Genomic DNA, 19,657 nt, shown 5'->3' with positions numbered 1-19,657 from the left:
CCCCTGCTGGCTCCCTGGAGACCCTGCAGAGGGAGGGCAGGGGTCTCATGGCCCTCCTGGGAGGCCCCACCTACCCAGGGGGGGGCAGCATCTTCTTGGATCTGCCGTGAGTCCATTTGTGGCCCCCACAGCTCAGAGGGGCTCGGGTGGCGGCTGAGGGCTCTGCTGTGGCTGGGCACTGCCCGCCTCTCCCAGGTGGGTTGGTACCTGTAAGGGCCTTGGGGCGTGGATGGGCCCCCAGGGGACTTTGGCCAGGCAGAGCTAGTCCTCCTTGCAGCTGATCCATTTTGTTGATTTGTGATTACTAAATCTCTGTTTTTCCCCTCTGGCAGCCATGAAAGCCGACCGGAGGCGTTTGAAGGGGGAGAAGAGCGACCTGGTCAGTCAAATGCAGCAGCTCTACAGCACCCTGGAAAGCCGCGAGGAGCAACTGAGGGACTTTATACGCAACTACGAGCAGCACCGGAAGGTCAGGGGAGGGGGAGGGGGGAAGGCAGGAAAGGGGGGGGGCGCCCCATGGAGGGGGAGGCTGTGGCAGGCAGGAGGACCCAGCAGCCCCTCGGATTCCATAGGGCTCTTCGGCGGCTGTGCCGTCTCGAGGCCTGCAGGGTCCCCCTGTAAAATCCAGGGCTCCCCCGGCCCCTCTCCCTGGGAAGCTGGAGGGGCTAAAAATAGGGCATTCGTTCAGGGGGTCCGCCTGATGGGAAGATGGCCGAGGGAGGGGTCTCTGCACTGAGGAGGGTGGTGGGGAGGGCTGTGCCTCAGAGGGGGGCACCCCAAGGGCAACAGAGACGCACACTAAGCTTAGGACAAGCCCCCCCTCCGAGTGGCGCATTCAGATCTGCTCAAGCCCCTCCCCCTCCTCGACACCCCCTCCCCCCAGGAGAGCGAGGACGCAGTGAAGGCCCTGGCGAAAGAGAAAGACCTGCTGGAAAGAGAGAAATGGGAGCTGAGGCGCCAGGCCAAGGAGGCCACCGACCACGCCGGCGCCCTCCGCTCACAGCTGGACCTGAAGGACAACCGCATGAAGGAGCTGGAGGCCGAGCTGGCCATGGTGAGGCCGGGGCGCTCAGGGTCTTCCCTGCCAGCCCCCCCCCCCCCGCACTTTCCTCCCTCCTAAGGACCGCCCTCCTGCCACCCTTTCCTCTCTCGCAGGCCAAGCAGTCCTTAGCCACCTTGACCAAGGACGTCCCCAAGCGGCACTCGCTGGCCATGCCCGGCGAAACGGTGCTCAACGGGAACCAGGAGTGGGTCATGCAGGCCGACCTGCCCCTCACGGCCGCCATCAGGCAGAGCCAGCAGACGCTCTACCACGCTCACCCGCAGCACACGGTGGACCGGCAAGGTGAGAGCCACCCCTTCTCCCCCCCGCTCCACCCCACAAGCTGCTCCTTCCGCCTTTCGTGGGAAGGGAGCGGGCGAAAGCCGTCCAGGTTGGCAAACACCCGGATCCCCGGAGAAAGTGGCAAGGCGGGTCTCCCGTCTGATCCCCCTGCCGCCCGGAGGAAGAGTGTGTGTTGTCGCCTGCAGGGACCCACAAGTAGAGATAGTCCTTGCTTAGCTACAGGTAGGACCCGCAATAGCTCTGCCGCTGAGTGAGGCCTCGCATCGTCGCAACTTGTGGTTTTGATGGCTGGGGACACCGCACAGTCAGCAGCGCTAGTTGTAAATGTACTTCTTCAGCACCCTTGTGACTCTGAACAGTTGCTAAACAGGCAGTTGCTGAGTGAGACTAGCTGTGGACCCTGCGGACAGAGGGACGGTTTTTGTGCAGGAAATTTGTGTCCCCGGTTCTAGGAAAGATGCCTCTGCTGAAACCTCAGTCCCAGCCCAGCCGTCTGCAGCCTCATTTTTGTTTATTTAAAGCAAAGATACATTTAAAGAATAATATCCCCTGGACAGAGAAACAATAAGGTGCCACAGAAGGTACATTGTTTCTATATAAAAAGCCCAGCAAATCTCCAGAGACTGCCTTCTTTGCTACTTTTTCCTGGAGATTCTGAGTGTCAGTCTAAATCCTGGACTCTGGTTCTTGGTCAGTCGCAAGGCCACGTGCGTCCTCTCACACACACACACGTGCCCTGCCTGTTCCTCCCTTGCATTTCAGGGGTCCGAGTCAGCCCGTGCCACTCGCGGCAGCCGTCCATCATCTCCGATGCTTCGGTGGCCGAAGGGGACCGGTCGTCCACGCCGAGCGACATCAACTCGCCTCGGCACCGAACACATTCCCTCTGCAATGTAAGACGCGTCTGCAGGTCATTGGCTATTCCTCACTCTGCTTCTCCACTCTGAGGGGGCTCTCCGTTGGCGTGCCGGGGGGGGGATTTGGTGGGAGGTGGCTGCTTTAAAGGGACAGAGCTAAAAGGAAGGCCTCAAATCTTGCACCCTCTCCCCCGAAGCAGGAGAAGGCTGAGCGCAGGGGACAGGGCCTCCAGCAAGCATGCAGGGGGCATTCATCCATTTGGGGTCAAGGCTCCAGTTGTGTGAATTGTCTCCCCTACAACCGTGCTTGTGCTGGGAGCTGAGGCTTGAGGTTGTTCCTCTTTTTAGTCCGTTTTAGGGAGCATGCTAAGGCAACCAGTCGTGGGTGGGAACGTCTAGGGCTAGGCAGTCCTCCAGGCAAAAGAGCTGGGGAGAAAGAGGAGCTGAAAAAACCAGCCTCTCTGCCGCAGAACCGACTGACTTGACAGCGCAGAACCTGGGCTGATTGCGAAACCGTCTCCCCTGTCCAGGCACTCCTGGGTCTCCCGGGAGCCTCGGTGGGATCCTGGATCCACAAGGGGGTGGACTTCCACCCTGCATGCAGGTGGCGTACCAGGGAGGGTGGAGCCCAAACAAACCCTGAACACATCTGCAGTCCTCCCAAGCAAAGGGAGGTGGTGGGCGCAGGGGGGCAGCCGCTGTCCTGGAGCTGTATATGGCCTGCATGCAACCTTGCCCACGGAGAGGGTTTTTATGTGTTTGTGTGTGTGTGTCATTGGTGCCATATTTCCTACCGCAACGCTAACTGAAGTGTCCCTTCTACCTGGCAGGGAGATAGTCCTGGACCGGTACAGAAAAATCTGCACAACCCAATTGTCCAGGTAGGCTCCTCACCAAAACTGGGGTTCGAGGGGCGTCAGCCAGGTTCCCAGCCTGCCTTTCCTGCGCCCCCGCAGGGCCGCTCTGGGTGGCTGAAGTGCAGCAGGGCAGAAGCCGAGGGGGCCGGTGTGGGGGCGGTGCGGGAACTGAGCATCCGCTGTGCTTCTCCCCCCCCCCCCCCCCCGGGCAGTCTCTAGAGGACCTGGAGGACCAGAAGCGGAAGAAGAAGAAGGAGAAGATGGGCTTTGGGTCCATCTCGCGTGTCTTCGCCCGAGGGAAGCAGCGCAAGTCCCTGGACCCCGGCGTCTTCGACGGAGCTGCCCCCGACTACTACATAGAGGAAGACGCGGATTGGTGACGGGCCGCCACCCCCTCCCGCTCCCGGTGCGCCTGTGAGTGTGTCGGGGGGGTGAGCCTGCAGCTGCGCCATGGCCCCGAACCCGGCTGCTCCCGCGTGGCCGTCCTGTGACCACTGTACATAGCCCCTCCCCCCCACTCCCGTGTACGAACCCCTTAACTGTCGTCTGTTGAGCGATGCTGCCCGTGTTGTGTAGCCCTCCTCGGTCCTGGGCGTGTTTGGTTGATTTTGTTCTTCCCCCCTCTCTCCTCCTCCTCCTCCTCCTCTCCCACCATTTTTTGTTTTTATGCTCTGCCCTTTCTTGCCCCCCCCTTTTCTTTCTACAAAACTTGAAAAACTTGAAGGACTGCTGCGCATTTGTAAATAGCCACCACCACCATAGTGCACTTTGTGCTTTGTAAATGTCACCTGCCCCTCCCCAGAAGCCTCTCTTCATTTTTGGGGGGGAGCCAGTGTTTTGTGGGTTTGCCAGGAGGGGCAGCTGGGGATGCATCGCCCTCGGTCGGGGAATGGGATGGGGGGGCTTTGGTACCCCCCTCCCCCAATTTCATGCAAGCTCCGGTTGAGAGAAGGCCCCTTTTGCCCAGCAAACCTCACCATCTCTGGCGCCCCCCAGTGGCTCCGGGGCCACAGACCCGGCCAGGTCTCCCCCTCCGTCGGCCCTTTCGCCTCCCGTGTCCCCTTGGTCCCCACGGACCATCTCGAGAGAGCTGAGTCCTTCCCACCCCTTCCTTTCCCTGCTGAGCTGCGCCCTCCGTGGGGCTGCCTGGCAGTGCCGGTGCTGCCGGCCTCCTCCTGGCCTGCCTTTTGTTCCCTCCCCAAAGTCCCTCTGAAGCTGTGGCCGCTTCCCACCCGCTCCCCGGGTTTGCCATCATTCCGAGGTTCGTTTCCCTATTTCAGGCTCTTGGGGACAACCCCCCCCCCGCCCCCCAGTTCTGCAGGGCTTCCTTGCTGGCCGGAGGGCAGAGCCAGCTGGGCTCTTGGCTGGCCCCCTCTGGGCTCTCTGTGCCACACAACCGCCCCCTTGTGCCAGTACAGGTGTAGCTGTTGCACACACCTGGGGAAGAAGCAACCTAGAACTGAGGAGAAATTTCTCGACAGAACAGTTAATCAGTGGAACAGCTTCCCTGGAGATGTTGGAGGTTTTTAAGAAGAGATTGGACAGTCACTTGTCTGAAATGGTTTAGGGTCTCCTACTTGACCAGGGGGTTGGACTAGAAGACCTCCAAGGTCCCTTTCAACTCTGTTATTCTGTTAGTAAATGAGGGGACGTTCCTGGGGTGAACGCAAAGCTTGAACAGGTGGGGGGGGGCAGGATGTTCCCATTTGGGCCTGGATGCTTTGCAAGGCCTCCTAAATGTCTCAGTGCCAAATTCCCAGGGGAGGGGGGGTGAATAGAGCGATCCAGAGGGTTGTCCTTCCTTCGGCTTGAGGCAAACCCAGGACTTTTTCTCAGAAGGGGAGAGAAGCGCCCATGTGGGAGGAGATGTGGGGTGCTCCTGCCCCCATTCAGAGCCAGCCTGGGGGTGGGATGGGGGCTCTGCACGTCCTTCGGAACAGGCTTGGCGCCTTCCCCTCCAGAAAAATCCCAGAAAAAACCCTGTGGACTTTTTGGACAGGGATGGGGCAAAATCCCATGTGTGGGTGGGACACTGAAGCCCAGCAGACACACAGGTTCACAAAACACCCCCCCCATGCACACACACACACACACACACACACACACACACACACACCCAGCATCTCTCATCACTTCTGCCCCATCCCACGTCGGGGCCTTCCATGTTAGCAGAGCGCAGAACGGGGGGGGGGGGGGCTGAGAACAAGGAAGCTTAAGAGATGAAAGGCGTTATGAAAGAGGAGACCTTGAGCTGGTTTAAAGCCCCCAAGGTGGGAAGGGAGAAACCAGCCCTCCTTGCCCAGAAGGTGGGACCAGAGGAGCTTTTCAGGCAGGTGCTTGGAGAAGGGATAAAAGGTGCGCAAGGACACAACTCTCCCAGGGCTGTGCAAACACACACGGACCCCAGGGTGGTCACAAGAGGCCCCTGGAAAAGTGGCTGAGCCCCTTCAGGTCAAAATGTGGGCTGGCTTCTGTAGCTCCCTCTCCTCCTGCTGTCTCTCTCCTCTCTCTCTCTCTCTCTCTCTCTCTCTCTCTCTCTCTCTTTCTCTCTCTCGTTTGTTTTTAATGCACACTCATCTTAATTCCTTCATCCATTTTTTCATTTTCGTCTCTTCCCCATTGTTTAATTTTAATTTATTTGCACAATACAGAAGATGTATTCTAACTAAATTATTACATAAATATTGGAATTTATATTTTTCCACATTGGGTGGGGATTTTGTGAATGGGGGGGGGGTTGTTTCGTTCTTTTTTTTTTTTTGCTTTGTTGTGCACATGATGGCTCCACAGAGCGAAACGGAGGGTGGGTTCTGTGCCGAGAGAACAAATCTGATTTGATCGTTTTCCCTCCCCACCCCCATCTCCACCTGACCCTGTGAAAAAGGTGCCTCTGGATTTGCTAGGCACCCCTAACCCCTTCCAGACAGGCAGGGAGCTGCCGATCCTGCCAGAGGGACCCAGTGCAGCTTTAGCAGACTCCAAATGCCAGCCCTGGCCGAGACCCTTTGGCCCTGGCTATCCTCTCTCTCACCCCTAACCTGCCCCCTCGCATGCTCAGGCCGCCCGGGAAAAGCAGCTTTTCCTACAAGGCTGAGTCTGCCCCAGCCGGTGGAGAAGTCTCCCAGGGCTTCTGGGGTCTCCAGAGCAGGGCAAATCTTCAGTGGCCTCTCTGTGCCCCTCCCCCTCCTCCCCTGAAGCCTTTGGGGACCAGCCCGGCCTGGAAGCCCGGCCTGGAAGGAAGGGCCCCTGTGCCTGGCTGGCAATCGGGATATCGGCGGGCTGCCCAATTTCCCCCAGGGATGCAGAGAGCCCCGGGCGTGCCTGGTGGCCCAGACCTTCCCCCAGGTTTGCTGCTGGGTGGGCTTGGGGGGCTCGGCCGCTGGGCAGGTTCTGGGCCAGCAGGGATGCCAATTTCGGGGCCACTCTCTTCCCTGGCCACGTGCCTCCAGCCTGGCGCCCTCACGTCGCAGCCCCAGGAAAACTCCACAATGGTTCCTTGCCCCCAAAGGTGATGCAAGGAATGAAGTTCCGGTTGGGGATAAGAACTTGTGAGGTTGTTTACCTGTCGCCGATGAAGGAGAAGGGCGGGCGAGGTGGTGTCCTTGGGGAGAGCTAACCCAGGGAACCCGTGAGCTGAAAAGGAGTTCAAACTGGAGGAAACAGATGCAAAGGCCTCTTGAACCGGACCTCGTGGTGTAACGCCACCTTTCCCGAGAGTCGTGGGGTGTGCAGAATTCCTGTCTTGGTGGCCCCCTCGCTCCAACTAACTGTCCTTCGAGCTGAGCAGGTGGGCTATGACCCTCGCCTGCCGGGAAAAGGGCTTGGATCTCTGGGTGCTTTTTTCCCTTGAAATCAGATTAGGGAGCAACCTCCCTCTTCCCCCCCCCAGAAGGAATTTCCATTCTGCTCTTCCCTTCACTTCCCAGCTTGCTGTTAAATAAGCAAACCAGCAGGGACCAATGTTAGCCCCCCGCCGGCCTCCTCCCCTCCTCGGTTTTCTTTTGGCCATGTTTGCAGCCCCTCCCACCCCACCCCCACTTTCTGCTCCTTTTCTGCACAGTTGCTGCCTCGTTTCGGAAGACAGGTCTTCGTTGTGCATTTCTGCCCCTTCAAGGCAGACCTGGTAGCCATCCAGACAGGCTGTTTGGGAAAAGAGGGGGTCCCGGTGGGCCGATGATCAGATCGTCACCCCGAGTTGCCTGGAGGCGGTGAGAGAAAGGCTGGCCCAGGTAGGTTGCAAGGCCTGAGAGGGCAAGGTTAGGGTTAAACATTCCCCAGTGAGACCTGGACCATTTAAGGGGGTGGCCAGGATCTCATCCTCCCTGCACTGTCAGGGTGTCCCTTCCAGGGAGCGCTTGCGCCAAAGGGCTGGGCCACTTCCCTCCCCTCCCCCTCCCCCCTCCCTCCCTTCTAATTTGAAATAAAATTGGAGGCACCTAAACTCCAGGAATGCATTTCTAAGTCATTCTCTTTTCAGTTTTCCATCTTTTATCTCTCTTTCTTTCTTTTCTTTCTCTTTTTTGGTAAACTAGGAAATAATTATTTTAAAATAAAGGAAACAAAGCTAAGAAGGTGATTTATTTAAAAGAACTACCATTTTAAAACAATTAGCTTACAAATTATGGGTAACCTTAGATTTAACTTCGTCTCCTTCCCTTCTCTGCCCCTTACTCGTGTTGTCAGGGGAGAAACAATTCCTTCAAGGCATGGATGCAAATATGAAAATATAAAAAATACACAACTAAATAAAGCTTATTTTAAAGTAAGTATGCTTTGCTATACGTTTTGATGACATCAGTGTTTGCTCAAATGTTGGAGCCAAGAAAGACCCGTCAGCTGAAGGGATGAAGAGAATGGCTTTTCAGGAGTTTTTTTTTTTTTGGGGGGGGGGGTGTCTGGCCTTCGGTGGGAGCAGCAGAGGCACTGCCTGCGAAGGGGAGTTTGGGGAGAGTCACCCACCCACCCTCCTGCAAGGGAAAGCCGAGTGCCTGGATGGGGCGGGGGGGCTCTCGCTCAGGAGGATCTCCGCACAGACGGAGGAGCCCCGGGGAAGAGGGCTGCGGACCCACATCTCTGCTTCTGGGGTGCAGACCCCGACCCCAGCCGCCTCCTGGGTCTTCCAGAGGGCAGATTCTCTGCAGCTGTAACCCATCACTATTGAGTCTCTGTCGGTGTTACTCCTGCCTTTCCCCCCCTCTTTGCCAACCACACTTTCAGGAGATATTTTTAAAGGAAAAAGGTAAAGATTGTTGAACTTCAACGGCCACTTTGGAGACTCTAGTCCCCAAGGTGGTTTTTCAAAAGTCAACTGGACTTTGTTTTTCCTTGAAGAAGTTTCACTTCTCATCCAAGAAGCTTCTTCAGTTCTTCAGTTTCGGTTCGTTCTTCAGAACGGAAGAAGCTTCTGGGATGAGGAGAGAAACGGGGCAAAAGCACCTTTGGGACAACCAGGGTTGCTGCGACACCTAGTGGCCTGAGGAAGTAGCGCACCAAAGAGCAGGCGGAAAAAAACTGCAAGAAAAGTTGAGGGTTTGGCACTGCTCCCTCTCTCTCAGCCCGGCCCTCCTTGCAGGGTGGTTGTCATGGGAAAATAGGTATTGTGTACTCTGCCTTGAGTGCTATGCAACAAAGGTTGGAAATAGTAATACATTGTTTCCATTCCTAGCTGCTCTCCAGTGGACAATAATTTCTGAATTCAAAACAAGCACCCTGGCTCAAAAATCTGAGAAGCTGGAAAGAAATATAAAAATCACCTTAAGCTGCTGGGCATTTTTTTCTTTTAACAGAGATCTTTTTTTGCAAAAGAAGAAAATACAGAATCCATAAAGCAGATTTGGCACAATTTTAGGGAAAGGTGGGCTGGTGGCTAAAGCCTCATCACCTGGAGGGCGTCAAGATGGCTCCCTTCCCTGCCGGGGTTTGCTCAAAACCGATGTACATTGTGGTCACTTAACCGCAGGACAGTGCGAACATCCGCAATAGTGGTCCAGTTGAGGGCACAAATGCAGTTACCTGACTGAAAGGTGGTGGGGGACATGACCATCAGAACTTCAAAGTCATACATTCTCCCCAGGTGATTCTGTTGGGACTTGGGTAAGCAAGAAGTCATAAGTCAAGGACTACCTGTGGACAGGTCAGGGACGATGTCGATGAAATGGGCAGCCATGTAAACACGCTAGGTAAGTGAAGGCATAAATAAATGCCCCAGAAGGCAGCTAAAACCGGTGTTCCGTCTCTGAGCTCCAGACACAGAATTGGGGTTTCCAGTAAGGGAAGAAAACCCTTAAAAGAAAGGAAGTGGAGCGGAGTATGTGTGTCAGACTAGATGAACTCAGTGTAGCCCTCCAATTCTGGAAGCTGCAAACTCTGAAGAGATTTGGATTCCATGTCACTTTCAAAATATCTCTGGCTCGTGCAGAGCAACTCTGCATTCACTTCAGTTCAGGATTGATGGGGAGAGGACCAGGTCCTTGCCTTGACCACCTGTGTGTGGGGGGGGGGGGAGTCGCTAGCTGGAGGAAGAGGCCTCGGTTCCAGTTTCTGCCTGGGGGGAGACAATTGCTCCCTAGCTGCAAAGGGGGCTCCCCTTTTCAGCCTTATTTCCTGGCAGCTTCAGAGTCCTATAGCTAGATGGGAGGGGGAGCATTTATAGCGTGAAGAGACCAAGATACACGATTGTTTCCTTCAATGTTCCTGAGTGGGGATGGCAAGAACCAGCTGCTCTCGGCCATGATGCCGGATGCTTGTGTCACATTGCAGTTCTTGATTTTACAGACCCTCAAGCCGGGCATCTCAGATTTCAGAGCCACAGATTGGCCTAAACGTGGAGCAACAGTGAAGAGGCAGCCATGGCCCACATTTGATAGGGAAAGGAGCCAGAAAAAGAGGAGGCCAGCGTGGCTGAATAAAAGTGTAAGGCGATCTCCACCACAAAAAGAGGTGTAGAAGAAGAGGGGAAGCTCTAGAAAACACCGACTGCTCCAAAGGGGCTGCGGAAGGAGGCGTTGGCGCATCGCCAGGGCGGCCTCCGGAGAAGGGGCGGTCGAGGGGCCCCGGCAGCTGCCCTGCGACGGAGGGCCCCGCTCGCCCGCCCGGTTCTGGCGCGGGGGGAGGCGGATCCGGTGAGCCCGGCGGGATTCCCGGAGGCTCCCCGGCGGAGGACGAGGGACCGCCCCTTCCCAAGCGAGCGCTCGCAGGTAGAGCCCTCCTGCCCCGAGAGGCGCCCTTCCGCCCGCAGCCAAGCCTCGGGCGGGGCGGGGCCGGGCGGGGCAGCCCAGCCGGCGCGGGGAGGGCCGGGGGCGGCGGCCAGTCTCGGCCGGAGACGGAGCCAGGCGGGGGTGGCGGGAGAGGCGAAGGCGACGCGGCCATGCGCCGCCCGAGGAGAGCCCAGCGCAGAGGTGAGGCGGCCCGGGCCGATCCCCCACGCAGCCCGGCAGGCAGGGAGAGGCGGGAGGGGGGGGGGCGAGGCGTTCGGTAGGCTGGCGGGGCGGCAGCGGGCCTTCCTCTGGGCGCCGATCGCCTCCCCCCGCTCTCCCGAGGCGGCCTCGCAGGGGCGGGGAGAGGGGCGCCCGCGGGGCCCGTTCCCTCCCCGCCGAGGGTCCCAGGAGCCCCCCGAAAGCGACCCCGGGTCAGGTGGGCGGAGGCGGCTTTCCCACGGAGGAGGAGGGGGGGCTTCCCGGGACTCCCCCCCCCTTTCCCCTTCCCCTTCCTCCTGCGACCCGGGCCCCTCTGAACGGCGGGAGGGCGGCATGGGGGGCTGGTTTCGGATCGCCCCCCCCCCGGGAAGCCCGGCCGGAGCTGCCCGGCGGCGCTGCCCTTCTAAGAGGAGCGGAGGGCCGCCCGGAGCGGACCAACCGGTTCGCCCGCCCTGCTTGCCAGGTTAGACTTTAACCCGACGCGGCTCCGGCCGCTCCTCGCCCGACGAAGCCCGAGCGAGGCTGGCTGACGTCGTCACAGGGCCCGGAGCTTCGGCGAGGAGGAAGTCGGAGAGAGGAGGAGAAAAAGGGAAGTCGGGAATGGCTTTCGAAGCCGCCTAGCAGCGGCGGCGGCCTCCTTTTGGCCAAGGAGGGCTCCCCTTGAGCGGCGTTTCGGCCGGTGGGCTTCGTTGGGCCTTATTCTGTGCTTTTGTAGCTTTGAACGGTCACTAAACGAAATGTTGTAAGGCAAGGACTACCTGCAATGAAAAGCAACTCAAAAGAGGCCCGGACATCCGGCTGGGGCAAGAGGTCCAGTCCAAATCTCTCCTCAAACCGCAAAACGTAGATGACTCGAGCAAGTAAGACTTGCTGCATGTTTTAGTTGGGTTCCTTTCTGGGCCCAAAAGTACAATAACCCCCCCCTGATCTTTCAGGTCTGGTTTAGGTGGCAATCTAAGAAATAACCTGTTTAACCACGATTTATTGAACAGACCACAGCTGGTTTGGTACAAGTGCCTTAAATTCAAACCAGCGGCATTGTACCTTGGGGTATTCTAGGAATCTGTTTATAGGACAATGTATGCATTTTGCCCTTGCCATTATGGCCTGTGGTTTAGGGAATAAACCACAATGATTAAGTACATGTAAACCAGCAGATAGTGATGTTTTCCTGACTTTTTACCTTGGGGGGCCTTCACATTTGTAAATTAGTGAATTTGTCCATTTGGCCTGGTGTCAACTTCTAATTATCTGCAATTACGTATTTAAGGCAATATGTACGGTGGCCTTAATTATCTTGCATGACTGATCTCCCTACAACACCCTGTACTCATAGGCTCGGCTTTCTTTTATCACTAAAATCTCCCTCCTTCCCCCTTTCTCCACTTTTTGTACTGTTATTCTGGTTTAATATCTCTTTTTTTCTCCTTCCCTGAATAAGCGAAAGGGAATTCAACAACCCTGGATAATTTTACACCGTTTCTCATTTTAATTTCTCTGCAGCAGGAGACTATAATGAGGGTTGTGTGGCAGCTTTGATGGGGATACAGCATTTACAAAATAATAATTATGATAATGATAGAGTACAGTATTGTCAGGATAAGGTGAGCTTGGCCAGAAAATCTGTGGTGATCCGACACTGCGGTGCAATAACTGATGGCCTTTTGAAAAAGTGGAGTGAAGCGGCCTTTTTGCCCACTGGGACTACAAATCGCAGAATTTGAAAATGGCACGGGGGTTTCCTTTAACACTGAGGAATTGGAGGACTTGTGATCCATGACAAAAAGGCTCTGGATTGTAAGCAGAGAAATACGGAGGAGACAGGAGACGGGAAGATTTAATGGCTCCTGCCTGGTTCAGAGCTGCATTACATCAAAGTCAGTGTATTGATTTGACTAGATGGAGTCAAAATAGGTGATTGATTGATTGATTGATTATGTGCTATCAAGTCCTTTTTTGACTCCTCCCGACCTCATGGATAGAGTTTCTCCATGAGAATCTGTCTGTAGCCTGGTCTTTTCCAATCTTTAAAAAAAAAACACCCACAGAAAAATTGAAAGGGGCTGCAATTGTCTCTCCACGCTAGAATCTTTCTTCCAAATGATAAAGAAAAATAATTTGATATTGATTTTCCCACCCTCCCTTTTTCCTGCTTCATTTTCCCCGCAGAGTCAAAAGGGTCTTTGTCATTATCTTCTTTTTTACCCTTTATATAATGGGTTTAAAACCAGGCTGTCATTGAAAAGTCCGCCCCTGTTTAGCACAGGGACAAGGTTTGGCCAAACAGCTTGGGAATATATAACTATGGCTTATCTTGCACACCGAGATAATAGCTGTGTCCACACATTCTTTGCCCCCTGGAACAACCTTTGCAGGGAGCAGTTTATGCTCACGGAAAGCAGTTTCCTCTGTGTCAGAATGAAATGTTAGCAACGTCTAAATGGGCAGGGAGAATGCTTCAGCTAATATTCTGGAAAAATAATTTTCTCCTCGGCAGAGACCCTTTTTTCACTGGGCGCTGGGGAATTTCTCCTAGTAACTGAGCCAATTTTGCGGCAGGCCTTGAGCAATGCAGACCCGAAAGGGGAAAGGAGATTCAGAGTCTACGTGAAGGTATGGCCTGCAGGAGCTGTCACTGCTGCCTTAAATTTTCCAGGAACATGGCTTCGATCCCCAAATGGCCACAGCCTGGGCGTCCCGTGTGCTCTGAAGCCTACCCAGCTCCTGCTTCCCTCGCTCTGATGCCTTGGAGAGGCTGGGCAGCAAGGAGGCTGGAGACGGAGGGAGAGAGAAAGAGGGACCAGGAAAAGCAGGATTTTCCCACAGACCAGCTGATCATCCTTTGCTATTCACTGCAAATAATTTCCATCAAAGGAAAGAGGATTAGTTAGTTAACTGTTAGTCAGGTAAACAGTTAGACTGAGGTCCCTTTGTTGCAACATCTTGGAGTAAGTGTCTATTTTGATACAACTTTGCAAAAGATTTCTCTTTTCCTCTTTGGTTCATTCCTCACTGTGGTCTGGCTGGCCCTGGGCTTTGGCAGGGGCCCGGTCAGGAGGTCCTGCCGATCGGCCCTTTCTGGGCAGGATGGCCGCATTGTTGCTCTCGTGTCCTTCGTGGGCACCGTGGCCACTGGGCCATTCTTGGGCATACGGCAGTGCCCCTGTTCTGGGCTTTGTCTTTCAGCTGATTTGGGAGTCAGTGTGAAAGCCGAGTTTGCCTTAGGAGGGGGCTTAGGAGCTGGGCAGAGAGAAGCCTTTCCTTTTAAGCTTGGCGGCCTCCGTGAGGCAGACTTGGCTGAGATGGCGCTGTGCCCTTTGTGGGTGAAGGGAGCTTTGGCCTCCAGATCCTGCCAGGAGGTGGGCGGCCGTCCGAAGCACTCGGGAAGTTGCTAAATGGGGAGCTTTTCCAGCAATATACGGTGCCCTTTCGCCTATGGTTCCCCACTGCACAACAGTCTTTCAGCAACGTCCGTGCCTGTCCGTGGAGCCAGGATATTGATCAGCACAGCACACGGTTGGGCCACGGAAGAAATGGGAGAGCCTTTGCGCCCCACATCAGATGTGGTGAGGCGCTTTTGCAGAGATACCAGGCAACCGAGCTCCGGTCCGGGCTTGTGTCTTGTGGATTCAGCTTTGGGGGGGCTGGCGAGCCGTCCGCCGGCTGTGCTGCGTAACGGTTCTTGGTGGGGGGACTGAGATGGGGGAGGCAGGGGGGAACCCGTTTCTGATCATGGCTCAGTGGGAGCCACGCTGCCTACTTCCCCTGTCCACTCAGTTGGGCTTCCTTCAGCCTCGGAAGCCACTGGGGAATGCCAGCTGGGCTGCACTTGGAAGGTGCCAGGGCAAAAGTCCCTTCATTTAATTAGGGTGGGAAGCTTTCACCCAGCATAGGCAGGAGCAGCAGCAGCAGCTAACCCTGGCTGACCCGGAAAGCAAGCTGGACGGGAGACCACCAGGCAGTAAAAAAACTCTCCCTTGAGAGAAGGTGGGGTAACTGATATATATATGCCGAGAGGACTGTGTCGATGCAGCCGTGAAGTTATCGGGAGCGAGGAGAACTTTTCTTATTTTTTAGTCTGGCATCTCCCTGTTTCTCCAGCTCGCCAGCGGGGAGCATGTGCAGCAAATTAACTCCAGTGCATTCATTTGGAAGAAGAAAGTGGTTAGTGCTAACAATGATTAACTTTAAATGAAGCGACCAGTTTGTTGGTTCCTGGCTTGGAAAGAGTGAAAAACATCCAGTTGTTTGGTCAAATCTGGTCTGTGCTTTTCCTCCTATTCTGGGCCTGCATTGATCTATTGTTGTGATTTTTAATTTTTTTTTAGTGCACGCTAAATCTTTCCTAGCGCATGTGGGTTTGTGTCTAGTGGGATTTGTTAAAATTGTATCTGGGATTCTATTTTAATCCTGGCTTTATTTCTGGAACGCAGCCATTCCACAAAAGAAGTAATCTAAAACAGAGTTTGCCAAATTTCTGGTGGTGCATCTGAATGCTTGGAAAGGGTTTTTTCCTTGGGGCTGGAGCGGGAACCCAGAGCCCAGAGAAGGCGGGGAGGGGGCATGCATTTCTGATCTCTGCGTTTTTTTCCTGTTGTATTTTTTGTATTTATTTTTAAGTGCTTGTTATAGGGTTTTAAAATGTATACAATGTATGTATCTTTGTGTTTTGTTTCTTTAGGTTTTTTTCTGTTATTTTAAAAGCAATTTAAAAATTATATTAAAAAATTGGGACGTTGGTCCTGGTAGTTTACTGCATCAGTTAGTTTTTCAAAGCTGTAGCTTTCCTTGGGTTATCCCAAGCAGTTCTCCAGTTGTGTTGGACCGGAGTTCCCATTCTCCACAGCAAAGGGAACCATACTGCTAAACATATCCGGAGGCACAGTTTCTGAGTCGATCCCCTGCTTGTGACTTCATGCACACAGCCACACAGTTTGGCTGTTTCCAGGCTGTTTTTCCACGGTCATGGGATTTCACAGTGGTCTCCCATCCAGGCACAAACCCACCCACCCCCTCTTTTTCCAGACGTCCAGGTGCTGCCATTTGGTACGGCAGGAAGGAAATAAATCCGCAAAAAGGAAGGACGCTTCCCAGCCTCTCCCCTCCCAGGAGCAGGACTGGGGATTGTAAGGATTCCCAGGAAAATGGGAGGAATCTTTTCTCATCTGAAAGACTGGGAGGGCTCCTGCCCAGAAGTGGCTTAATTCATCCAGAAAGAAAGAGATAATTTTATTTCTCCCTAAATGTTAGGAAACGGGCCAAATTTTAATTTCTCTGGTTCTGCGCCCACTGCCTTGCCAGGAATACTCTTCACCTGAATTTGACCCCGATCCCTTCTCTTTCTCCAGATCCCCTTTTCCCACCTGGATCTTCCGAGCGAACCCAGCCCAGGGCCTTCATCAGTGGAGGAGGAAGGGATACACTGGGTCTCCCCTGAGAGCTGTCGAGGATGGCCCAGTCCAGGTCCAGTAGCGGCTCCCACTATGCCCTGACGGCCATTGGGCTGGGGATGCTGGTCCTTGGAATCATCATGGCCGTCTGGAACCTGGTCCCAGGCTTTGGCCTCAGCGCCAAGCCCCACCCGGCAGCCGGCGGCCACCACAACGAGACCGAGGTCAGCAAAGGGCTCCTGCACAGGAACAAGACCTTCTCGGTGGCCTACGTCTTGGTGGGGGCCGGTGTCCTGCTGCTTCTCTTCTCCATCTGCCTGACCATCCGGGACAGGAGGAAGCCCAGGCACCGCGAAGACGGCGTCCGGATACGTCCGCAGCCGTCGGTCGAGCGGCCTCACCCAGAGGACAGGTGAGCAGGGAGGAGGGCTGCTTTCCCACCCAGATTTTGGAAACAGACCCCATAATTGCCGGTGTGCATTGTTGTTCCCAGAGTTTCTTTTAAACCCCAATTCCTGGCATGTGCGAGTAATGGTCTCGGCCACAAGCAGGGCACAATGAAGTTAAATCCTGATTGCCATCGCCTTCTGGCCGTTCAACCTGCCCACCCAAGAGCCTGAATGCTAATAAAGGCTGCATCTCCTCTCCGTGAGTGGTTGAAGCGGAGCGTACAGCTTGCAGCAGCCTCCCTCAACCTTGGCATGGATCTGCTGCCAGCTCTGGGGCTCAGATAAAGGCAGCCGTGGGTCACTCCGGCCTTCACCGTGACTGGCCTGAAAGGTTATTCACAAGGGAGGCAGAGCGGGGGCTCTTTCGGGAGCTGGGTCAGCTTTCTCCCAGGCGGGGCCAGATTCACACAACCTGCGTAGCCTTCTCCAGATGCCGTTGGAGAGGAGACTTTGGGCCCCAGGCGAGACCCTCGGAGTTGCGTCCAAAGAGCAGGAGTCACGGCAAGCTGTGGCCTGTAGCCTAAATCTGAACGACCCACCCAGCAGGCCTGATAAGCTCTGAGTGCAGACAGGGAATTCGCCCGGTAGCATCAATCCTTTAAACAGGGTTGCTAGAACAAGCCATGGTTTTGAGGCATTACAGAGCCTTCAGTCCCCACTTACAGACTCCACCGACCATCTTCCCATCCTGTGCCAGACCCAGACCCGCGTTAACCCACATGTGTGCCTGTCCTGTTTTTATGGCCTGGAGAGATGGGGGGGGGGGCAGGACTGCAGAGTGCATGCAAGGAAATTGCCCTTGGTTTAATGTGCTGTCTGCTAGGGAGGGGGGAGCCCCCACCGGGCAACTATGTAGCAAGGGGGATTGGATGGCAACAGTTCCCCCCCCCCATTGATGGCTGGTGTGTGGCATGTCCAGCCTTGGCATTTGGGGTCATTTGTTCCAGCCTTCCATGCATTTAAAGGGGCTGGGAGGGGAGATGTTTGAAAGGGAGAGACCCAAATCTTGGGGTTTCCCCCCCCCTGAGCACTCACATCTCCTGATGTGCCCCCCCCTCCGCGCAGCCAAGAAGACGACAACAACAGCCTTTCCCGCTACTACGTGCCCAGCTATGAGGAGGTGGTGAACGGTGTCTACCCGGAGCCCCAGCAGGAGGCCGAACATGGGACCCGCATCAGCATCTCCCTTCCTTCCTACGAGTCTCTCACGGGGCTGGATGAAAGCCTCCCCACCAGGCCCAGCCCCACGGTGGCAGGGACAGCAACTGGGGCAGCCCCCAAGCCCGGCGGGGAGCGCCCACCCACCCGGCAGAGCTCCCGCCTCAGCAAACGCCTGAAGCCCTTGAAAGTGCGCAGGATCAAATCTGAGAAGCTGCACCTGAAGAACCTCCAGCTGGGGGGCACCCCTCCTGCCCGGGTCACCATTGAGCCACTCACCCCCCCTCCGCAGTACGACGAGATCCCCCCCAAGCTGCCAGACTCCCGGGAGGGGGAGCCCTGACGTCACTCAAGGGACATCTTTGCAGGAAGCACCGGAAGTCCTTGGGTTCTTGATAAGAGGGGTGTGGGCTCGTGTCCAGTTGCCAAGATTTGGAACAAAGCCAGACCACCTCGCCCCCCCTCCTGCCACCCCCCCAATGGCTCAGCTGGACCTGCTTTCTCAACAGGATGGGGTCGGCTCGGAAGGGGGAGATGTATGGCCCCTTGGAGAGCCAGCCTTTCACAGAATGCCTGGGGGGGGTCTTTTTTCTTGTGATCCTGGCCCATCCGGGATTTTGGGAATACCCATTTTTTTCCTCCAAAAGACCCCCCCCCATCAGACTCAGCCGGGTGCCGTTTTCTCCAGTTGGCTGGATGGGTTGCTTGGGAAAATTGCCTCATCCTGTGTGGAAGCTCAGCTCAAGGGGGTGGGTGGGTAGGTATTGATACCATCTTTTCCATATGAACCTTTGGGGTTATGTTGTGTGTGTGTGTGTGTATATATGTGAGGGTTTTTTTGTAAATTATGTCATTTTTATATTTCTATTTGGTAATGCCCACCTTTCCAAACTAGCACTCCAGTTTGGCACGTTTGCCAGGCTAATTTTTATTTTTTTGTGTGGCAGTTTCCATCAGTGGGGTTTCAGACCAGGTCTCCTATTCCAACAAACGTGGATTTTAGATGACCTGAAGGAAACTCAGGTGCCTTGAAATCAAACATTGCAACGGCCAAATAGAACTACTCCAATCCATCGAGATCTGGGATCTGCTGCCTGCCCCAGAGATCTCTTCATTTGAGGAGAGGGCTCTGGACTGTTACCCTTGGTTTTTGCAGCTGCTGAACTGGAAATGTGAAACCTATTTTTCCACAAGGGTGTAACCTTTTTTAAGCGGGGAGGGGGAGGGGGGAAGAAGCCCTTTTTAAAAAGAGAATAAACGGGTCAGATCTTGCTTTAATCCAGATCTTGCTTTATTTATTTTAATTCCATTTATATCCCGCCATTCTCCGAAGACTCAGGGCGGCTTACAAGCTTAGCAGTAGCCTTCATTCTATGTATATGCCTGCTTATTAGGGCTTTCACACACACCCCAAGCGGCATTATTACTAAGTCAGCTTAATTGCCCCCAGCAATCTGGGTCCTCTGCCCCAGCAAGGGGAGGGCTGAGGGTCTGGTGTTTGCACCCCCGGTGGTGCTCCTGGGATTGCTGGCTGTCTTTCAAGCCCCCCCCCCCGAGACTGGGATCTCCTGGGGGTCACCTTGGGGGGGGTTCCAATCCAGAGTGGGGTCCAAGACTCAACAAGGAGGGGGAGTCATTCCTTGTCAAAAGGTGCCACAGGGCAGAACTTTGCACGCTGTGCGGACAGGGCATTGCTGGGAAAAGGGTGGGTGCTGCTTGCGCCCTGGGAAGCCGCCCGCTGTGGTTTTATCCGGGGAGGACTTCGACTCCCAGCATCCTCGCCCGAGACCCGACGGCTGCGGAATTCAGGGAGCGGCACGGTGGGCGGGGCCGCTGCTCGAGGCTGGCCTATGGGCGCGGCAGTTGCGCTCCGTTTCTATGGGAACGGCCCCGCCCCGGCGCAACACGGAAGCGGTGGCCGCAGAGATCCGCTTGGCGGGAGACGGGTCGGCGCCCAGGCGGGTCCGCGCCGACTTCGCACGAGGAGCCCCCGGTGAGTTTGTCGCCGTGCCTCTGAGCGTGTGCAGAGCGCCGCGTGCCTCGGGGGTGCTGCGCGGGGCGGGTGGGGGTAGCAGAGCGAGGGTCCGTGGGGGGGGGGCGGGATGTTTCTTTCCCAGGGAGGCTGTCCTGGCCGGGCGGGGGTGGCGGTGGAAGGGCCGTTGGCTGTGGGGGGGGGTCCTCTCCCC

The 19,657-nt window shown here is 55.5% G+C and overlaps 2 protein-coding genes across 8 annotated transcripts in view; both read left to right on the top strand.

Moving 5' to 3' along the window:
- The window catches only part of KAZN (kazrin, periplakin interacting protein), a 43,117-nt gene extending 35,878 nt beyond the window's left edge, over positions 1-7,239 (top strand). For 3 of the 4 annotated variants that reach the window (XM_081341200.1, XM_081341202.1, XM_081341201.1), the window contains 6 exons: positions 333-469; positions 884-1,054; positions 1,156-1,345; positions 2,108-2,238; positions 3,033-3,083; positions 3,272-3,470. In XM_081341200.1, coding sequence (XP_081197326.1) covers positions 333-469; positions 884-1,054; positions 1,156-1,345; positions 2,108-2,238; positions 3,033-3,083; positions 3,272-3,439 — 848 coding nt within the window. In that variant the 3' untranslated portion in view covers positions 3,440-3,470. Of the gene's footprint in view, positions 1-332; positions 470-883; positions 1,055-1,155; positions 1,346-2,107; positions 2,239-3,032; positions 3,084-3,271; positions 3,474-7,119 lie in introns of those variants that run through there. The other variant, XM_081341199.1, reaches the window with a different exon arrangement.
- On the top strand, positions 7,232-18,749 carry TMEM51 (transmembrane protein 51). 4 transcript variants are annotated; one of them, XM_081341203.1, is made up of 3 exons: positions 7,232-7,288; positions 15,823-16,276; positions 17,379-18,749. In XM_081341203.1, the coding sequence occupies exons 2-3, from the start codon at positions 15,924-15,926 to the stop codon at positions 17,812-17,814; spliced, it is 789 nt and encodes a 262-aa protein (XP_081197329.1). In that variant the 5' UTR covers positions 7,232-7,288; positions 15,823-15,923; the 3' UTR covers positions 17,815-18,749. The 4 variants fall into 4 exon arrangements, with proteins under 4 accessions (XP_081197329.1, XP_081197330.1, XP_081197331.1 ...); XM_081341204.1 differs by lacking the exon at positions 7,232-7,288 and adding an exon at positions 10,237-10,456; XM_081341205.1 differs by lacking the exon at positions 7,232-7,288 and adding an exon at positions 10,910-11,334.
- The last annotated feature ends 908 nt before the right edge of the window (positions 18,750-19,657 follow it).

The sequence above is a fragment of the Vipera berus genome (genome assembly GCF_964194415.1).
Source record: "Vipera berus genome assembly, chromosome: 17".
Lineage (NCBI taxonomy): Eukaryota > Metazoa > Chordata > Lepidosauria > Squamata > Viperidae > Vipera > Vipera berus.
The sequence above is the reverse complement of the archived record's forward strand: the minus strand, read 5'-3'. Positions and strand labels throughout refer to the sequence as shown.